Here is a 22,034-nt window from a genome sequence, read left to right as displayed (position 1 = left end):
TGTGCTTGTTGACCACTCAGATTTTCCCTGGATTAGTAAATCATGGGCTACTAGTCTACCTACATTATTCCATAATTTAGGCACAACAATTCCATAACATGTGAAATACAATTTTTAGCGTGTCTGTAACAAATTCAACACTTCTGGAATACATTAAGAAAATGTCTGTGTATAAAATAAATGCCTCAGTGCATTAAGTAAATTTGTGTAGTTCTTGCCCCTCTGGACTATGTGCTTATGTTTGGTGCAGATTTCCTGTGTGTGTGTTGGCAGCACAGCCTTCTTGGAGTACCAAGCCCACTGCACCAGTGCAGGATGATTCTTTTCCATATATAAAACATATCTGATGTGTGTGGCATCAGTCAGGATTTGTTGCTTAGGGAGTTAGGCAGTGGGGCTGAGGAGAATGGCAGTTCAGAGAAAGTTGTGGCTACTTTCTCATAGTTTAAAACTGGTGTACTCGCAGTCCACATAACAACCTTGGGCAGTGGAGTATATGTGGTTCACAGGCTGCAAGATGATCAACCATAATTTACAGCTTGTAGTGCTGCCTTGCAGTTAGATAGCACAGATATTTAAGCTAGCCAAAATCCCGTTGAGGTTCATACATACAGAGAAAGGTCTGAGCTGTACTATTTAAAAGGTACAGAATGTGCGTAGTACACTTCTTGTGTGGTTTTATCAATTAAATGTTGTGCTTTAATTGATAATGTTAAATGTTTAAATTCTCTATTTTAAATTGTACCTTCGTTTTAAAATTCACAAAATGGTTGAGGTTGGAAGGGACCTCTAGAGGTCTTCTTGCAATCCCCTTGCACAAGCAGGGCCAAGTAGAGCCCAGGATGATGTCCAGATGGCTTTTGAGTATCTGCAGGAATGGAGGCTCCAGAACCTCTTTTGGCAACCTAAAGCGAACTGGCAGTTTACTTTTTTTGGTAGTTTAGGTGTGAAAGCAGTGTGATAATATATTTTTAGTATCTCCCCATGAAAAATTAAAAATGTAAAGCATAAGTAGTGATTGAAAACAGAAGTCTGTCTAACCTAGTATCGTGCCTTAAGGAATTTCTGAAAACAAGTGGTTAAGCAAGAATAGGATGTTCACATGAATCCTTCCAGTGTTTTGAGCCTTCAGTGTTTTTCAGCTCAAGATCATTCAGAGCCATACTTGGTGCAAGTGCTAACAAGTTTCTTTTCCTGTCTTTAATATACTTTCAAACTTTGAATGTTCTTTAATTGTGTGTGTGCATTTTGCACACATCTCAGCATTTTTGTGTGTTTAGGATCTACATTTCCAAACAGAAAACAAATCAACTGAATGGAAAACAATCTCCTTGTCTCTGTTTTAAATTATACTATTCATGGCTTGGTAACTCTTGTGCTGTCATTATGTCACAGAATATCATTAGCAGTTCCTTCCCATTTCACCTTGTTTGAGCTGCTCTTCCTGGTTTATACCTTCCTGGATATTTCACTCACTTGGAAACATGTGGTGTATTCTGAAATGTAGTTTTTTGGGAGGGAAATCTTATTTTAATATTAAAGTGACAGATTTTTTTCAAAACAGTGCTGACTAGTTACTGTTTGTTTTTTTTTAAAGCCTAAATTGTACAGGTCTGTAATTGAAGATGTCATTAATGATGTCAGAGAAGTTTTTCTGGATGAAGGAGTGGATGAACAAGTTCTTATGGAACTCAAAACAGTAAGTTGAACTCAAGAGTTTTCTTTAATAGACTGATATAATTAGTTTCCAAATCTGGCTACTGTTGTTCACAGTAGAGGTACTAATTTTTAGTTAATTAAACACTGTAATCTGCATATCTGTATCCCCATATCATTTGAATTGTACTGTTGTATAGGGAGATCTGCTCACTCTGTTATTTTCCCTTATCTGATATCAGTTATCTGAATGCAGTGTTACTTTGATTCCCAAAACACTGCATCTTTAAAAAAGGGGAAAATATATTTATTTTAGAGACACATAGTTCTTAGTGTTTCTCTGCAGGAAAATAAAATGCCTGCCCTGCTTGACGTTTTTGTCTTTCTGAAGAAGAGTTGCATTGTTAGATACATTGTCAGATTTTTGCAGGTATGGTTTATAGTTTCAAAAGTATTGTCATTTGTGGAGTTGGTACGTAATAAATCACACTATGTGCCTCATGCTTGCCTGAAGTTCTGATTCAAAATTGTTTTACATGGAGTGGGTTTGAATCAAAGGTCCATAACAAAGGCAGGATGTTAACCTGCTCTAGTGGGTTTCCTATAGCTTTCTTCAAATTCTTCAGGAGTAAAAAAAGCCCTTCATAGGGGAAGGGAAAAAATGGCAAAACAAAACAGCAAAAAGAAAGGAAACTGGGAAAGTAGATGACTTTTTATATAATCTTTGTCAGTGAGCATGGTATCCCACATTCACAATATTTTTGAAGTATTAAAAAATGGATGGAATGGGAAACAAATTTTGAATTTGACTAGACAGAAACAGGTGAAGACTTTTTCCATGAGACGATGACCTGTCTTGGAGGAAATACAGTGAGAGCTATTAAAAAAGTGCTGTGGTATTGGTGTCACAGATGTGTTATGCAAATGGTGTCAGAAAACATTAATGGGGAAAGAGACAAGAAGAAAAATGAAGTATTGAAGAGGAGCTCTAAGCAGATTTTGAAATCATGAGTCCTGAGTGCCTGTAGTCTTCTAGACTCTGATGTATTGCAGAATACTCGTGTTGCTCTTTTTACAAGAGCTGCTTTTTTGCATCCGTGTCTGTCCTTTGAGACATGTCAGCTGACATAAAGAACTGTAGGGCTGGAGAAGCTGAATTTGATATTGTGGTAGAAAATGTATAAATTATTGTAGAGAGGCATTATCTTAGGTATACTGGTAGCTTTTGTTGTAGGAGACAGTAGTCTTTAAGCAACTTTTGAGGAGTTCCAAGAAGAAATGGCTTGAGGAAAGCTGTAATAAAGAATTATTTTTGTGATAAGAGGTAAGAAAGAAGGCGTATAGGGAAATTGAAAAGTTGAAGTCTTACTTAAAGTTACCAGTTTATCTCAACTCGTGCTTCATTAGGGTTGTTATGAATCTTCCACACTTTGAAAAAAGAAAGAATGTTAAAGTTTAATCTTGGACTGACAAGGGATATTTAATTCCTTTTCTTAACTCTGTGGAGTTATCTTTTGTGTGTATCTGCCTGAAGGCTTTTTGGGCTTTTTGCACAAAATAAACAGTGAAATTCAGTTTTGGAGTACTGTCATTATATTGTTACAAATCTTGTAGAGTAAAAGTTGTACACAGATATTTTTGTTTCCTTTTCCAAACTAGCTGTGGGAGAACAAGCTGATGCAGTCTAAGGCTGTAGATGGCTTCCATTCAGAAGAGCAGCAGCTTTTATTGCAGGTGCAACAACAGCAACAGCAGCAGCAGCAACAGCAGCATCATCACCACCATCATCACACACCTCAGCCGCAGCAGACTGTGCAGCAGCAGTCTCAGCCACAACAGGTCCTTATTCCAGCATCTCAGCAAGGTCAGACTTAATCTCTAAACACTCTGGCAAAACACTCTGAAGTTAGTCCAGTTCCTTAGCATATTCTAAATCTAGGGATGTGGATGCTTGTCTGGTGGCTAACTTTCTGTCTTTCTACTTTGTCTCTATTCAGTGGGTCAGGATAGCTGGGGGAAAAGTGTTTTGGTATTTGTTTTAAGTCATGTTCTTTAGAAGATTTTGAGAAAGCTGGATTCTTCTCTTGGGCTTTTGTAACATAACATGCTTTCAGAATGCACGACTTTCAAAATTCCATTGGCAGATCTAAGTTCAAGCCAGTATAAACAGTTGACAGATCAGTCAGGAGGTGGTAATGTCATTAGGAGCAAATTATTTCAAAAAACCATTATTGGTTAGCATAATTCAATGCTAGGACACGAAAAATACTTGTATAATCGTCTGAATATATGTAGGTTTTTTTTGGTCATAAAAGATTGCACATTATGTAGATGTGGATGTACAAGGTATATTTAGCTAGGTGTTAGCAGTATTGTTTCTTGTAATAACTGTCTAGTGTATTCAGTAATAATGTAATGAAAATTTTTTTCAGCAGTTATAATTTCAGTTGAAAACTGAGATAAATACGACTGGATTTTACTGCATATATGCTGAGTAAACATATCTGCCACCTGTGAAAGGCTTGATTGAGTTTTCAGTGTATTAAATTTGTGACATAAAATAGTTATCTGTGGTAATCACAGACTTCAGTCTTGTCAGATTTCATGGATCAGAAAATCTATATTGCCATAGGCATGAAAGAGAGATATGAGTTGATATCCCTCAGTCTCCCCCCAAAACCAGCAAAAACCCAACCACCACATATTCAACACAATATAGAACTAATGTGATCAGTTTTTCCATGATGTCGTTTTGGTTGGGTTTTTTGTGGTTGGTTTGGGGCACTTTTTTGACAGGGAGGGAAAGATGGGTGTTGGTTCCTTGTTTTTTTCCTAGAGTACTTTTTATTTTGGCTAGACATAAATGGCTTTGTGCGTTGGGATAAATTAATTTTAGACGAAAGCCCCTCAGTAAGCTCGGTGGCTGCAGGGGCTCGGGGCCTGCGCGGGGCGGGCGCCACCGCGCCCTCTGGCGGCCCCGTGGCGGAGCAGCCGCGGCTCCGCTGGCCCGCGTTCCCTGCGCTGGAACATGGAGTCTTCCCTGTCTCCCGCGGTGGGCAACATCCCCTTCAGGCTGATTTATTGCTGCCCAGTGTTGCGGCTTACAACTAAATGATAGCACGGAGACTAAAGGAAATTAGGATATCAAAGCATTTCCATCACAGAGATGTAGTTTTCTGAATTACTTGACTTCCCTGTTCTGTGGTGTAAATGGTATAGTAGCTTTTCACATGACCTGGTGCAGTCCCAGGGAGGGATCAGGATGATTGACATGGTGATTCCTGCTGTCCTTTCTGTGGTCCTGCCACAGGTTCCTGAGATTTACTTAATCTTTTGCCCTCCTTCATTTCCCTGAAAATTAGAGATGCCCTCAGATCTCTGTACAGGTTTTGAGGTTTCCTACCTCAGAATTTTTCCCAGAAACTCTTACTCCTGATATTCTTAAGTGTCATTTGTTTCAAGGATTGGATGGACAATAGTTGTTAATCATAAATTAATTCAAATTGCTCTGTCACTTTGAAGTTTATTGTCACTGATAATAGCAGTGGCAACCTGCTTGTTCCATAGACTTGGCCATATGCACTTCCAGATGATCAACAGGTTGTTGTTATAGTTTAGCTAGCCTTTCCTTTAGCGCACCAAAACTGCTTTGTTGTGTGGGAGAGGTGGTTTATCACATTTCATCTGCTTCTGCTGCATTAGAAAGACAGTGAAGATCATGAGCTTAAAGCTATGCTGACTGTGCATAGCTCAGGCATCTTGGAATAATTCTTGCTTAAGACTGTTTTAAGAGTTAACTTTTTGATTTTGAAGAACTATGATAATGGGCATCATAAATTTTATCAACATCTGACTAATGCCTTTAATTTCAGAAATAAATTTTCAGTCTTGCTTTACCTAGATACAGAATAGGTAACTAAAGCCCTTGAAATAAGATCTGTAAAGGCAAAGTAATCATATCATCCTTCAGAGCTACTGTTGAATATTGTCTTGAAAGTAAAACTTGCTAAGACCAGAGACTGCATAGTATTTGTTTTTGTGATGAAGCTCAGCTGACATTTAGGGGATAATCTTTCTAAGTTGCTCTGGCTTGAGTGTATTTGGGCAGATTGTGTATTTTTCTTTAATGCTGTTTTTTTCATTTCTAGCACCTCAGCAGCAGGTTATTGTGCCAGATTCCAAGCTTATACCACATATGAATGCATCAGGCATGGTAAGAGAAGAAGTTTATACAGGCTTACACTATCATTATGTAAATTGTTTTGATTAAACAGTAAATACAAATCTCTTGCTAGTCATCAGATGCTTAAAAGCAATTTAGGACACCCTCGTAAACCTGTCTGCCACCTTTCTGAGTTTTGCTGCTGCACTTACAGTCTAGGAACAATGATATACAACTTCTTTGAACAAATCTAGGACTTACTTTGATCCTCTGTTTAAATATATTTAACCAAAACTTTTTTTAAATCATAAATTGGAATACTGCTGGTATGAATCCTCATGATGATATGCTCATATGTCGATACACCACCAGTAACTGATGCAAGCATAATGTATTTGCTAGATGCAGAAAAAAGCATTAAGTACTGAAATTTAGGTTTATGTTAAATGAGAGAGGATTTAGCAATTCACGTAGATCTTTGCTGGTCACATTAATTCCATTCACCAATTATGTAACAGCATATAGAATTGACTCTGGTCATGTACAGTTTTCTTGCTGTACAGATAGTCTGTATCTCTAGAGGTTAATATTGCTTATCTTATCTTGCTTTGAAGGCCCTGGCTTAATTTAAAGAGAAATAAGTTGTTTGCAAAGCTTTGAAGACAACCCCTAATATAAGTTTAATTACGTGTATTACGACCAGAATTTATTACGTTCTTACCACTTCTATGGTAAAAGCCCATGAAGCAAAGTTTCATGATGCAAAAGGTTTTGAAGCTGGAACAGCCTTCTCTTACTTTTCCATTACCTGCTGATCTTGCTACAGAAAAGAGCCTGAACTTTGTTACTTGAATAGAATGATTTACCCACAAGCTAAGAGCACATAAACATTCACCATTTTCTTATGTTTGACAACCATTTCAATGGGATTTGTAACTTTAGAAATCCAGCAGTTAACTGAGAAGGATAAAAACACATTTATCTCAGGGTATAAAAAAAAAGTGAGCATGCCAAGCTTTTTAAACTCTACTGATGTCAAAATGTTGATGCTTTGTATACCACAGAGAACTACTGTTCAGCTAAGAGTTACAATCAATTTGGAAATAATGTTTATTAGAAACATTTGAGTTGATATGAAAGAGTGGATGTGACAGACTTGGAGTATTTTGGAAGGCAGAGAGTAATGAGAGTTCATTCATCTGTGTTTGGCTGGGATGTGAAGATGCATAAAGCGACTTTTAGTTTTGTGTGGTGATTACTAATCGTGGGAGCTGTAGCTATTACATTGACTAGACAGTATGGGGAGATCCTGTTTCTTCTAAACAGGAAATATGCACTCTACCCAATAATGAGGTTTAAATCCTTTCAGTGACAAAGAACAATTGGCCATGGTTCCCTTATAGTAGAGGAAGGTAGGCTTTTCCATGGCAGCTGAAGTTGGAGCCTTGAAATGGAGGGGTCTCTAGAGAAGTCCATCATCCTCTGCAAGTTAAGGACTTAATACAGATTTTTGTGTTAAAATTCTGTTTCCTTGTAGGTTCAAATCATTACTCATTGATAGTTCCACTTTTTCTTTGCACCAGCTGTCTTGAGAGAAAAAAATCAGTCGTTCTGTGAATAGTCAGTACACAGTTATGTGTAGGTTCACTCAAAGGAGCTGTGTGATGTGGGACTTGACATGCAAATCACTTACAGAATGAAGAAGAGTGCAAACCTGATCACTGTGCCTTGTGAAAACAAGGCAGGAGAACATAATCATTGATTCACTCAGTACCTTATGTTCCTTCAGATTTTTAGGCCCATGGCCTTAGCTGCTTTGAAAAAGAGTAACTGAAGTTGCCACATGAGCAATGCAGTGTTGTGCTGTTTTAGTAGATCAGCAGAGAAGGCAGAGCAAGCTCAGCAGATAAACCAAGAAACCACATGCAGTTGCATTAGGGTGTGATATTTACTGATCTTGCTTCAGTCTTCTTACTATTAGAGAAGAAAAATAAAATAATGTTTTATATGTAATATAATGTACAGTTGAAATGTCTGCATCTTAATAGCTGCAGGAACTTGTGTGCAAACACTGTAAACAGCAATTAAATGTTAGGTATGTTCAGGCAGTGTGTTGTGAGATGAAACACTGTCAATATTACGTTTGTGGTTAAAACGCTTTTCCTGTATTTCAGAGTGCTGCAGCTACTGCAGCTACATTGGCTCTCCCCGCTGGTGTTACTCCAGTTCAGCAGATACTTACAAATTCAGGTAACTCTTAATATTGAGAGGAAGCTATAGTATTAAGGGGGTTTAAGAGGGAAGCATTCTGGGCCTTACTTCTTGTTATTTACTGCTAAAAAGCAGGATATGGGAATCTACCCTAACAAGGTAGTGCAGTCTCTTTACTTGATTCCTACGCTTTTTGCTCACTGACTTTCTTAGGAATCTTGTGGTTCTGCCCCAATGGTGTTGTAGGTTAGAACCTGTCTAGGCTTTCCCCACTTAGAGAAGTTCTAGATGCACAGGGATTGGTGTTGCTGTCTTCCCCCTTTGTGTATTTCTGAGCTGTATGATGCATGATCCAAGCTCAGGTACTGTGAGCTACTATGAAGTAGGATCATTACTTCTGTGACTTCAGAAGAGTAACATCTAAGGTTTTTCATACCTGCTAAGCATGCAAAGTGGAATTTCTAACTTGGCTAGCAGTGCTAGCTTTATTTCATATTTATAGTTTCTAAATACTGTTATGCCGGGCATTTAAAATACAATTAAATGTTACTTTGATGAGCAGCATATCTGATATTTCATGTACTTTCAAATTATGTTGATTTTAGAAGCCAATTATAGCTCTATACTGCACAGGAAGTAAAGCAAGGCCTAGGAAATCTCATTTTCTAGATTTAGTTGCTGGTTTTGCTGGAGTAATTCACCTATGATCAGGATCACCTGGGACTTAACCCTCCTGTTTTAAACACTATAATGTTTAATGGTATGTAGTTGAAGTAAAATTTAAATGTGCAGCTGTTATAAAAATAAAAATCTTCAGTTTTAAGGAAGCGCATCTGTGTTTGTTATGGCACAGAATAAGCTTCAGCCTACATTTGTTACTTTTGTAGTAATAATTCAGTTTTGAACATTTATAGTAATTTCTGGAACTAGGGCTGGGGAAGTCCCTTCTTTCAGGTACATTTAACTGTTTCAGTAAATAGGGTTTTGCGTTTTGCTGTTAAGTGAGAACCAGGAGATCCATCTGAGGGAAATGTATAAAGTTCAGGATTATTTAATTTAATTTCTTCTCTCTTCTTATTCCACCTTTCTAATAAGAAATGTGAAAACTAATGTTGGAGTGTATGTTAACTCTTTTCAGCATTTCAGGCTATTTGAAAGTGTGTGTTTGCATCTTGGATGTATTTTGTTAAGTGATGAAGGGTATAAAATGATAAAAGGGAAATCAAGTACAGGCATTGTGGGAACAGAAAGGAGACGTGCACAATAAGTCTAAGGATTTTTTTTCCCAGAAAACATTGCAGATAATATTGTAAAGAAAGTTATGGACAGAGGAGTTTCTTGCAATGTGGCAATCAGAAGGGAAAAATTCTGAGGAAAGATCATAATTTCATAGGATCCTGGAAATATGATGTTTGCAGTGGATAGAATTTTTATGTTGTGAATATCTGTACTTCTGTTTTGATTTATAATAATTTGTCTTTCTGGCTGTGAAATCTATCTTTTAAAACAGATGTGCTCATAAATGGGAGCTATTACTTGAAATATTGTGCTGTGTTAAAAGATTAGTCTGTGGCCTGCAAAAGTAAATTTATTTTTGGATTGCATACCTCATGATCATATTTAGATGGTAAACAACCCTATTCTTTGTTTCTGGCACAGCTGCAATTGCATACTGTCTTTTCACTGATGAAAGTGAATCATTTTAGTATTCCTCTCTTTTAATTGACACTGTATTCTTCCAGGAAACAAACTTCTAAACTAACATAATTTTAAAAGTGGACTTGTACATTTGATTAATTTGATGCTTATTTTACTACAGGCCAGATCCTCCAGGTAGTTAGAACTGCAAATGGAGCTCAGTATATTATTCAACCACAGCAGCCAGTGGTTCTACAGCAGCAGGTTATACCCCAAATGCAGCCTGGTGGAGTACAAGCACCTGTTATTCAGCAGGTAAAGGAGATTTTTTTTTAATTGGTACACTTGGAAGAAAAAGACATTATCGTAATTACTAAAGGTGCTTGCATTTTTGTGAACAAGTTGAACTAGAACACAAACTCAGAAACAGTATAATTTAACAAAAGAGAAAGTTGTGTCAAGTGTGGCGGGATTTTTTTGTTATTTTTGTGGGGTTTTTTTCTTTATAATGAACAATCTTGAAATGTTTTCAATGTCACTTTTATTCTTGTCAGATATTGATTGGCTGCAGTTTAAAATTTCTTTTATGCATCTCCTCATGAATTATATTATGTGCATAATCCTAGTCTACGTACTTTTCAAATTAGTTGAAATGATTCTAAGTCACCTAACACACAGAACGAAATACCTAAAACTGACACTCCTTGGTTATTTTAGTAGTGATTACAATGTGGTATTTTAGTAGGGAATACAATGTTTTAAAAGATTGTTGTTGATCCACAAGGTCAGCTGTGTGTCCAGACTGTGTTAGCATTGAATTTAACAAAGTCACATTGTCATCATGTCACAGTTGTACAGGTTAAGAATGACTAACAATTTGTGAAGAGTTTAATTTTTTTTATAAAGAAGTTTTTTAAAAATAATCTTTTACTTGAATTAAGACGTTCCAGTGCTGTGTTTGGAGCTCAGGTGTGATGGTAGTGCTCATGTTTTAGAATGGATAGACTTTTAAATTTTTTTCTTAAATTGAGCAATGCAAAATGCAGAAAATTTAACAAGTAGTGCAAGAAAGTATGGGATTAAAATTGAAATTATGTACTTAATATGGGTGGAATATTTGTAACTCTTCTGTAATTAGTTCAGGTCAGATTCATGTGCTTTAATTGTTTCCTTTGAGTCTGCGATGTGGTATTCTGTCACGTTAGCAGCCACAGTACTTACAGTGATGTTCCATCAGGTTTTGGCTCCTCTCCCTGGAGGGCTTTCCCAGCAGACAGGAGTGATTATTCAGCCTCAGCAGATCCTGTTTACAGGAAATAAAACTCAAGTTATACCTACAACAGTGGCTGCCCCTACACCAGCTCAAGCACAGATTCCTGCAGCTGGTCAACAGCAGCCACAGCAGCAACAGGCACAACCACAAGCACCACTTGTTCTCCAAGTTGATGGAACAGGGGACACATCGTCTGAAGAAGAGGATGATGAGGAAGAAGAGTATGATGACGATGAAGAGGAAGAGAAAGAAAAAGATGGGGGTGAAGATGGCCAAGTTGAAGAGGTAAACTCATGTTATGGTCATGTGTTTCAATGTTTTTGTTGGTATTTTAAAGAAAACGTCTATATCAAATAATACAATTACTTCAGTAATTTTGAGAATATAACTTTTACCCTTATTGAAGTTGTGGAAATGGTGTGTAATAGCAAAGCAGTGCAGCTGGGGAGGGTGTGGGGGACACAGCAAAAATCAGCTGTGACCAGCACCACTTAAACACTTCAGTAGGAGTATCTTTGTTGTGGAGAGGTCAGTCATCAAGTCAAGAGCAAACAGAAATAGTCAACTCCACTTGGGACCAAGTGTATACAGAAGCAGGGTGCTAAGATAGACAAAAAGGAGAGCAGCGTTTGGTTCAGTGATGAGACCAACAGATGTCATCATCTCTATCTCATTGGCTATTCCAATGCTTTTTGTTACACAGGAGCAAGCTTGAGAACTCAAATTTGATTATAAAGCATCTTCTAGAAACACATAATTTCTTGATTTAATAAAATAAGGAGACAGGAACAAGCATACTATTCTTAATAGTATGTGCTTAATTTTATCATTGAGTTGGCTTGGTTTTGAACTTCAACCAGTGGTTCTTACTGAGTCTTGGTGTGTTGCACCAAAAAGCTTTACAAGAATAAGAAATTGCATAAAATTGTTAGAGGGTGGGGAAATACTATGAAGTTACAAGTACTGATACTTAGTCTCAGACAGAAAGCTTGGTACTCCCTAAATCTGTCCCTAAGATGCATTTTGAACTCCCAGATGACTTCCAAACTTCTCTACAGCCTTTGCAATTATTTTAGTTCCCATTTAAAATGCTAGTATGAACAGTAATTCACAGTGTGTATCACCCATGCAAGATATGCAGGTAAAACTTGTAAATAATCAGATTTTCTGTAGTACATTTACAGTGGTGTCTTAACACTGTTTTTCTGTTACAAATTACAGGTTGGGTTCACATCACTTTTCCATTATATGGAAGAGCACTGATGTCAGTTTGAATGTTTTAATAGTTGCCTTATTTAGTATTAGTCATTCTTAAATATGAAGTGCTCCTTGACCTTAATGCTAATGTTCTGGAGGGAGTTTTTTATATGCCAAAATTTCATTATCAGCATGTCAGAAATCATCTATTTTTTGCTTCCTTTTCTCCTCAGCAGATACTTTGACTGGATCACTTCCTTAGAGATTTTCAACTCTGATTCCTAATTCCATTCAACATTACTTTGAATGGAATTAGGACCTTCTTCTCTCACTAGCATCTCCATTTAGCTTATATATTTGGAAGTATATTTGTTGTCCTGTGTTTGTTAGTGGTTGTTTTAGCTGTTGAAGTGTTTATTATTCACATAAGAGTGTTTATGTTGAGGTTTGTTTTCAATTTTAGTACATCAAATGTGAGTAAGACATGGAGTTTTTATTTTTATGGTCACATCACTCCTTATGTGCCCTTAAAATAACAACTCTGTGGCTTATTCACATTTGATGTCACCTTTCCACTGCTTAGATGCTTTACAAAAATGAAAACCTGCATCCTTTTGCATGAACATTTACAGTAAAGGAGCAAGAATGGAATAGTTGTGGTGATAAAAAGCTGCAGTGCTTAGAATCTGGCCTGGACATTGAAGTTCCAGACTAAAATTCATAAGGGTATCTTAGGAGGGAGGGTAGGAAGCCTCAGCACTCTGTTGGAAAGTCTAATACTGCATTTTGAGTTCTGTAGTTCATAGACAACACTGTAGCCTCATGCTAATAATTGAAGTAACAGCTCTAATCTTGCCAGCCATTACAACTTTTTACATGTGTTTCTTTCACATATACTTTCAGGAACCTCTGAACAGTGAAGATGATGTGAGTGATGAGGAAGGACAAGAACTATTTGATACAGAAAATGTTGTTGTGTGCCAGTATGATAAGGTAAATCTCTACAGAAAACAATCCAAGAGTTTTACTTTCTCTGTTCTTACTATCAAATTATAATTTATTATTTATTTATTATTATTAATTTATTTATACATTACATAATATATTAATATATTTATTTATTATTAATTATTTATTTATTATAAATAAGGTAGTAGCTTAGTAACTGTTAAGTACAGGTAGATCTATACAGACTATAATGTGAATGGAAATGTAAGAATTACCTGTTGTTTTTAAAACAGGTTTGTGTACCATCTTTGTACTAAACTTGGTAATGGCAGAGCTTAGAAAAATTTGTCTGCATTTTATTTTTCTTTGTAGTGTCTTTTTGTGCCCTTTAATAAAAGGGCAGTCTTCTGGGACCAGGAGAGGTGAACTGTTGTTAAGTTTGTACATTTATTGTGGCTCTAAACAGGAAAAGTAGTCCTCAGGATTTAGACTTGTGGAAAATTGTTCCTTGATCACTAGAAGTATTTCTTCTGGATGATAGGATGGTTACCAGAGAAGAATGTTCTTTGTGTACTATGTATTGTGCTATATCAAATGACTGTGTGGAATGCTTGTGCTTGTTTTGCTTCAAATTCTGCTGAACTGTGTTGCAAGAATTTAGGCATTACAGGGGATCAGATTTTCCCTGGATTCATCTGTGCTGGAAACATCTTAAATGTGTCTAGACGCTATCAGAATCTTTTGGCTGAGGAAGTACATAGATTATTTGATGTGGATTTTTTTTCCTTTTTCCTCTCCTGCACTCGATTAATTGGGCTACAGCAAATAGAGATCCTTTTTAAAGCAAGAGTGAAAAAAAGCTGTAAGCTCCTGTGTTGCAAAGAATGACTGGGTTAGCAAGTCTTCAGTTATGCCCAGACTCTGCTTAGACTTGCCATCAGATTCAACACAGAATTTAAGACCTACATCCCAGCCATCTGTCTTCTCTAGACTGTAATCCAAAACTGTTTTGAGGCAATTTGTGAGGAATAGTGAAAGACTTCAGATCAGCAGGTGGAAAAGCTTATTGGGAGCTGCTGAAACTGAGCAACAGGAACTGCTCTGAAATCCTCACCCTCTTAAAAGTTCAGAATGGGAACTTGGTAGGAGTAGTGTCTGTTGTTAGCTTCCAGTGCCACATACTCTGAAAGGACTTCCATCTCTTTTCAAGAAATCATTATTCAGTTTGCCTCTAAAAAACGTAGGATCAGCTTAGATCTGAGCAGTTTCTTCCTGCCCAGTGTCCTGCATCAGCTGATGGTGGGTGCTTCTGGAACTATGAGACAAGAACAGACAGGTAGAGCTTTTGTAGAGCTCATGTAGAGCTTTTTGCCATCCTTCTGTGAACTGTCTCTTCAGAGACAGAGGAAGAGAAAGTGCCTTCTTCTCAAATGGCCAGCAGAGAATTTTTTTCCTCTACTTGATATAAATCAATTTGATTATTTTTCAGTCTTTGAAAACTTTGCATTACAACAAGGAGTTTTAGAAATGTGTTGTGTGATGTCTGGAGGATCACCTCAGTTGTAAACCCATTAGTTTCATCTGATACTTCCTAGTTCTAAAGAATCTTTTATTTTTTGCTTTCTTGGTGCTGTTTATGATACTGCAATGTTCATAAACCCTCTTCAGTCATGTCTTTGAAATCAGAGCTGCGCTTTGTTATTTGTACCTGATTCAAATATTTGATCGCTGTTCAAATATTTGATTGCTCTTATTTCATTCTGCAGATCTGTTTGATTTTTCTGTATCTTACTTGTAAGGGTAGATAAGGTTTAGGGAGGAGCACAGGTAACACTTCAATTTATTTGCTGGTCTAGCAATGTTCTGCATTAATTCGTGTATGTTTTTGGCTGGTATTCTCATGAGAAGGTCTTAGAACCTTGGGATCTCATTCCTGATGCAATTGTTAGTTCAAACCCACCACTTTCATTGTTTGTGTAAATTTAAATTGATTTTTTTCCCCATTGTTACTATCTTCATATGCCTTGAATGCCACCATTGTTTTCTTACACAATGAGTTAGGGCAGTAACATCGTTCTGCAGCGCTTCAGTAACTAGTTTTATTGTATCATCAGTACGTTCTGTCATTTTTCAGATTCTTAGTAAGCTCTTAAACTGTGTGGGCTCCAACCAGCACAAACTTTTGCTGGAATGAACTCATTTTGCTGTAGAAACTGATCTTACCTGTGTTTTCTCATCTTTATTCAGTTATTCATCTAAGGACCTTCCTTCTAACCTCATGGCAGCTCAAATGCTTCTGATGAGGGTTTTTTGTGGAATGCCGTTCAGTAGGGCAGGTAGCGTATTATAAGCCAGACCTTTCCTTGCTCATTTACTTGCTGAGTAACTTTTGCCACTGTCTGTCTCTTTTTCAGCTTAAAGTGATAACAGATCAAGCAGTACTAGAAATAATGAGTAGAGTGATATGGTCATAGCTGTTTGGTGACATGTTACTGTTTCTACAGCACTAATAGTAGATGGTGAGACTTCCTATGCTTGATAAAAATTGAAAAATTGCAGCAGGGTTTCCTGGTTTTGTGACTTACTTCTTCTAGAACTTCTTTTAGACCATCTTTGGTCTAGAATTACATCTTTGCTCCATCTGCAAAAGTTTATGATAACCTTTCCTTTTGGACAGCATTTCAGCTTTCTGAAAAGTCTTTGCTTTCGTAGAGTATCTGGTCATCTGGTGATCTTTGGTCTTTCAGATGCACTTTTTGATAGATGGCAAGTATTTGTCTGCTCTTTGCTTACAGTATGTGGTGGGGGATTTTGTTGGTTTGTTGTTTTCTTTTTAATTTTGCCAAAGTTTACTCCTCTACCTTTAGGCTGAATTTTGTTCAATTTTCTTTAGTTTTAAATTAAACATACAGGCTGGACATCAGGAGGAATGTCTTCACAGAAGGGGTTGTTTAAACATTAGAATGGGTTGCCCAGAGAAGTGGTGGAGTCGTTGCCCCTGGAGGAGTTTAAGGAAAGACTGGATGTGGCACTCAGTATTTTTAATAATTTAGTAATGTATGTCTAATAGTTATTTTTATTTTTCTTGCCCTTATAATTTACTTATGCATTATTGTCCATTCCTGATGCGAGTAACAGGTTAATGTTTTTGCCCTGTTTTTAGATTCACAGAAGTAAAAACAAATGGAAATTTCATCTCAAAGATGGCATCATGAATCTTAATGGAAGAGATTATGTATTTTCCAAAGCCATTGGGGACGCAGAATGGTGAAGTTTTAAAAGACAAAACAAAAGAACTCCCTGTAAAAGGAAAAATAGCAAAACAACAAAACACAAGCAGGAAATGTTGAGACTTGGATATATACTCCAATTGAAATGTGTATCTGCACATCAGAAATAAACAAAAGTATTGGAACAAAGGTAAAATGTGGCAACAAAGACACTACTTCAGATGAGCAAGCCATGGACTGTAGCAGCTATAGCATTGTCTGGGAGCTGGTTTTGTGTGTTAGGAATACCTTAATTATCAATTCTACATACAGGTACCTACAGCTGGTATTTAGCATGTAAGGCTTTGTCCCCCCTGCCCTTGATTTAAGGTTTTAAAATACTTCTTCCACTGATTGAAGGAACTATTCCCTTTGATAGATTATTAATCTGAAAATGCTTATTGTGTGTACAAATCTTTGCTTTGAACACTTCCTTTTGGTAGTGAGGATGGTCAGAATCTTACTTAAACCGCGTGCAAGCTTTGTACAGAAGGGTAAGAATTAAGGTGTTAAATTTTAAATAACTTGTATAAGAAAAATATTTTTAATTCTGATATGCTCATTAATTATTATATCTATTTGTTGTTTTCAATGCCATTCCCCATAAACAGGTTGTTGTTCCTAGCAGTTACAAAATGGTATCATGATTTATGTTTCAAAATTATTTTAATTTCATGTGATAGGTTTTATCTAGGGCTGCATTTTTCAAATTTGAAGCACCTCATCCCCCACAAAAATCAGATTACTTAACTTGTTAATTATATTCTTGCTCTTTTGTGGCAATTCAGCATCACTGAATTGAAACAAGTTAGTTTCCCTTGATTTTTTACCAAAAACATTTTTTTTAAAGGGTTTGGAGACCTTTTGAATCCAACATCTAGGTAATGCCATAACAGATGCATTCCTTTACCTGCTTACTGTGTTTGTAGTCCAGATACCCACAAATAATTCAACAGACCACACGAAAGACTAAATTTTTAATACAGAAAATCACATAAAAATTCTAACATCCTGGGTGCAACTCTTAATCAAAGATTTGCTTTACTAAAAAGAATAGCCAGAAATCACCTGCAGCAGCTAATCTCTCTAAAGTTTCCAGATGGCTTATAATTTCATGAAGAGAGCTGCACAGCTTTTAAGAACACAAATTTTGTTAGAGTATCTTTAGACTGTCTTGGTTACAGCAAATCAAGCAGTCAGATGCACTAAACCTTGTGTAGTCACTTTTTCACTTGCCTTTTTTATTGTGTGTTTGTTTGGGGTCTTTTTGTGTTCAATTTGTGAAAAGCAACAAAGTTATTCCCCCCTCCTTCCCTTTCTCCCCTCAGAAGTTGAAGAACTTTTCTTCCTGCATAGGGCCATGCTTGCAAACCCTGCTTTTGGAAATACAGTTGCTTCTGAACGAGGAGAGGGAATGGGCATTATACTTCAGAAACTGTTGAGGAAGGAATGTTCATGTGGCTCACCATTTCAAAAAAAATTTGCATTTTGTTGGGTGCTTGAAAAGATGATGAAAAAAGGACACAACAAAGATAATTTTTACTGAATTAGGTAAGACCATGAGAAGCAGGCATGATTTCTGACTTTACTTTTTGCTTGAGAATGAGACATCTTAAACATTATTTAACAATGTCACAAGTGTATTTCAGCAGTATGTAACAACTGCTTTAATTTTCATTCTCTGATTCATTTGCCTCCAAGTGCATTTGCAGTCTCAGTAGTATGTAGAAAAATCACAACAAATTGTAAAGAAGGTTTTATTGCTGTGACTTTGTACACCTGCTCTCTCATTGATAGTGATTGAAACTGCCTGTAGGCTATGTGTAGAGCCATATGGTTGTTAGAAAGCCATCTACATTCATAAGCTTTATGAAAAGTTAATTGATTATTCTTTTAATCGATTCTTCAGTAATGGAATCATCATTTAGACTGCATTTTTACCTGGGGGCTTTCAAGGTATCTCAAACTGATTGGTGTTTGCTTTCTTCTGAACAACGCAGATATTTATTTTTTTACCACTGTTGATACTTCTATGTACAACTTCAAGGAAATCAATAATATACCAACTAATTCCTTCCCTCACCTTTTCCATATTTGTTACCAATAAGTCTTAAGTAGTGGATTTCAGAAAAATTCCCATAATGCTGCACAACCAAACCAATAGAAGGAAAAAACCATCCCTTTAGCTATAGATTCCTTTTTATACTATTGGAACCCAGTTTACTTATACAACACTTTATTTTCATACAACTTAGTGATATTTCTGACCCACATACATATACTAGAAGCTACATAGCCTCTCTATTTTAAAGGGTAGCTGGACTTTAAAGGTAAATAAGCTTAGTCTGTTCTGAAGGATGTTAGAAGCTTTCTGAACTTGCATAGCCTCTTGCAAGCTAATTGTATGGTATGCTTTTCAGATAGGTTTTGTCTTCAAATACAAATATCTGTGAAGTTTTGGGAAAGCCAGTCAAACCATGCACATACCAAACTGTGCTCTTATTGCTACATCAAGTGTTCCTTTTTTTAAGTCAAAAAGCATGTTTTAATTTCATTTTATTGTAGCAGCTTGCTGTAAGAATGTAGTTTGCTTAATTTTATTATTATACTTGAATTTTTAATCATGGTTTTAACTATATAACTGAACAGACCATTTCATTTGGTTCAAAAGAAACCATTCCTTTCAGAGGGCAAAGGATTCCCATGTTCATAAGTGATTTGTTTCCCCCTTAGAAATAGCGCTTTTTTTTCCAATTTAAATAGTTCAGTATTATGGAAACAATTAATGGTTTCAAGAGGGCTTATGTTAAAATTTGCACAGATAATGGAGCACCTTTTTTATGATGGAAAAAAGTGGGGAAGATAACTTCAGAATTATAACCATGATGGCTGATGGAAACTTGTAGAGCAACTGGGCAAAATTGAGTCTTGTGCCTTTTCAGTTTGCAGAATACCTGTTTTGCCAGTATGACAATGATTCTTGAGAGAGTAAATTTCCTGCAGTGCTTCAATCAGAAAAGCAACTTTTTTGCGCTAATTCTGTTAGGTTTCAGTGCGTGCAATCATTTAAAACCATCTAAGTGGAAAACAAATGTTTTCTTTACAGAGATAATAGAGAATTTAGTCACATAAGGAACTTTATTGGACTATTTAAATAAAATATGTTTTTATTCCCCCTCAGTTGCTGGTTAGCAACAAGATTTCTTTGAGATTTCATACTTCTTGTTCCTGCATTGTACTCACAACTTGCATTTAAACATCATTCAGTTTTCTCAACACTATTTAAAGTGACAGTTGTGGTCCGAGTTTATTTCCAGAATTGATATGTGACTCTGAAGCACATTTTCTAGAAGAGAGCAAAAAACATGTTGTGTCATGTAACTGATTTTTTTTTAAATAAATATTTTCTTAACTTTTTGCTGCACAATTAGGAGTGTTAAAGTAAACTTCATTGAGTCTGTGAAAATAATTTCACCTTTTGACAGTTAGTAGTAATTATGTTACCAGATAACACTACCAGAGTAAAATTTCTCAATTTCAGTGAAGGAGTTAAGAGACCTTGTTAACTAAAGTTCATATTGATTTAATCTCTTCAATTTGTAAAAGCTCCTTTAAAAAAACTAAAGTCCCCCAGAACTTCCCCCAAAGCAAAAGCTTCCTAATAGAATGCAATAAGATGTCCAGGAAATGAACAGTGGTTTTAGGGCAACGCACACTGGATTGATACTGGGCTGCCTTACACAGCACCGTGGGGTTTACTGTGTGCCATCCACACCACCAATGCACCCCCATCTGATATTAGAGTACTTCTCAGACTTCGAGATGAGTGACTATACAAGATGAAGAAACTTGCATATTGTTCTGTATTGGTGTCTGGCATTTAAAGTCTCGTTTTCCCATTGCTGTGATTGGTTGGGAAATGTGTAAAAACCAGTACATTGGTTTCCATGTCGTCTACTTTTTTCAGGCAGTTCACGCAGTGTGTTTTTTAATTACTATTTGGTGGATTAGATGTTGTGGAACAAAAGGAGCTTTTTGAAACAGGAAAAACTACCTTGGGTTAGCTATATGTACAGTCATCCAATGAGACATGTTCCAGAGTGCATAGGGTACCAATAGATTATGGAGTGGGGGACTATCCTTTTTTGCTGTTCTGAGCTACTATTGTCAACTGCTGTTGTACATATACTGTTATGTGTAAGGGGGTAAATATATTTATTATGTTTGTAAAATTCATTCTGTACAATTGCAGATCAAGGTTGCTCCTCTGTGATATACAGGATATTATGTTTCAAAGGCCATGCTTGGAATACGATTAGAGAACTTAGTATTTTGATGTACTAAGACCTATTTTAAGTTTAATATTTTGCCTTTGCAAAAACTTTAATTAAAGATGTTATTTAAAAATGTTTGCCACTTCATTTACTATCTTGCATGTGCATTTGTTTCATATATGAGGCTTATTACTAATCCATAATAATGTTGAAGATTCTGAATTGATTTTCATCTTGTGGAGGTAATTTCACTTGTCACTTACCGGTTCAGTTTGCTGTGCAGACTTTCTGTTTAATACCATCATAATGTTAAAAAAAATTCCCAGTTTAATCATGAGGCCAGGCTTGCATATTTAAGGATTTCTCCCTGTGGTAACCTAAGGCTTAGGTGTTGAGATAAGGTTGGTTGAACAACTTCCTATTAAGGCCAGTGGTATCCTGAGGTGCTTTGGAACAGGGGCCTGTGGGTCGAGGGAGGTGGTCTTTCCCTTCTCCCCAGCCCTAGTGAGGCCACATCTGGAGTGCCTTGTCAGTTGTGGGCTCCCAAGTACAAGAAGGACAAGGAGCTACTGGAGAAGGTCCAGCAAAGGGCCACAAAGATGGCCAAGGGATTGGTTTGTCTTTCTTAGGAGAGACTGAGAGCTGGGCATGTTTAGTCTGGAGAAGACTGAGAGGGGATGTCATTACTGCATATAAACACCTCAGACATGGGTGTCAGGAGGATGGTGCCAGACTCTTTTTCATGATGCCCAGCAACAGGAAAAGGAGCAATGGGCAAACACAAGAAATTCCACCTCAACGTGAGGAAGAACTTCTTTACACTGAGGGTGGTAGAGCACTGGAACAGACTGCCCAGGGTGGTTGTGCAGTCTCCCTGTCTGGGGACATTCAAAACCCAACTGGATTAGTTCCTGTGTCATCTGCTGCAGGTGACACTGCCTTCTGGGGGAGTTGGACTGGATGCTTTCCAGAGGTACCTTCCAACCCTGCTGATTCTGTGATTCTATGTAATATCTTGATATTAGTCCTGTACGTGGAAATGTGAGAAGTAAAATGCAGAGTTCTTGGATGATAAGTAGCTAATCAATAAGGTTTTGTCTTCATCAGTTAATCTGACAGAATTGCTTTCAAGCAGGTGACATCTTTTTAGTTCCTATCTAAAAACAGTATCTTGAGATGTGACTTATTTATTTTTAAATCTAAATTTTGAACTTGAAACTCTAAAATAATTAGGAAGAAAATAGGTGTAGGCTATCCTGCCTGCATGGGGGGGTGTTTTGGAATGAGATGATTTTGAAGTAATTTTTGTATCTACAGTGGTGTCAATGTATAGCAAACTAAGCCTCATGAGCAGTGGTGTTGTCTTGTTTTTTGCCTGGTATTCAAGGATGGACTGCCCTTCTCTG

General features: G+C 36.8%; 1 protein-coding gene across 1 annotated transcript; it reads left to right on the top strand.

Annotated features, from left to right (window-relative positions):
• Positions 1 to 1,576: 1,576 nt before the first annotated feature.
• On the top strand, positions 1,577 to 20,763 carry GTF2A1 (general transcription factor IIA subunit 1). Its single transcript, XM_039705449.1, has 8 exons — positions 1,577 to 1,699; positions 3,316 to 3,520; positions 5,805 to 5,869; positions 7,993 to 8,068; positions 9,849 to 9,982; positions 10,905 to 11,225; positions 13,041 to 13,130; positions 16,249 to 20,763. The coding sequence occupies exons 1-8, from the start codon at positions 1,685 to 1,687 to the stop codon at positions 16,354 to 16,356; spliced, it is 1,014 nt and encodes a 337-aa protein (XP_039561383.1). The 5' UTR covers positions 1,577 to 1,684; the 3' UTR covers positions 16,357 to 20,763.
• Positions 20,764 to 22,034: the final 1,271 nt, after the last annotated feature.

This window comes from Passer montanus, unplaced genomic scaffold, assembly GCF_014805655.1.
Source record: "Passer montanus isolate IOZ18808 unplaced genomic scaffold, ASM1480565v1 scaffold18, whole genome shotgun sequence".
In the NCBI taxonomy this organism is placed as follows: Eukaryota; Metazoa; Chordata; class Aves; order Passeriformes; family Passeridae; genus Passer; species Passer montanus.
This window is presented reverse-complemented; position numbering and strand designations above follow the sequence as displayed.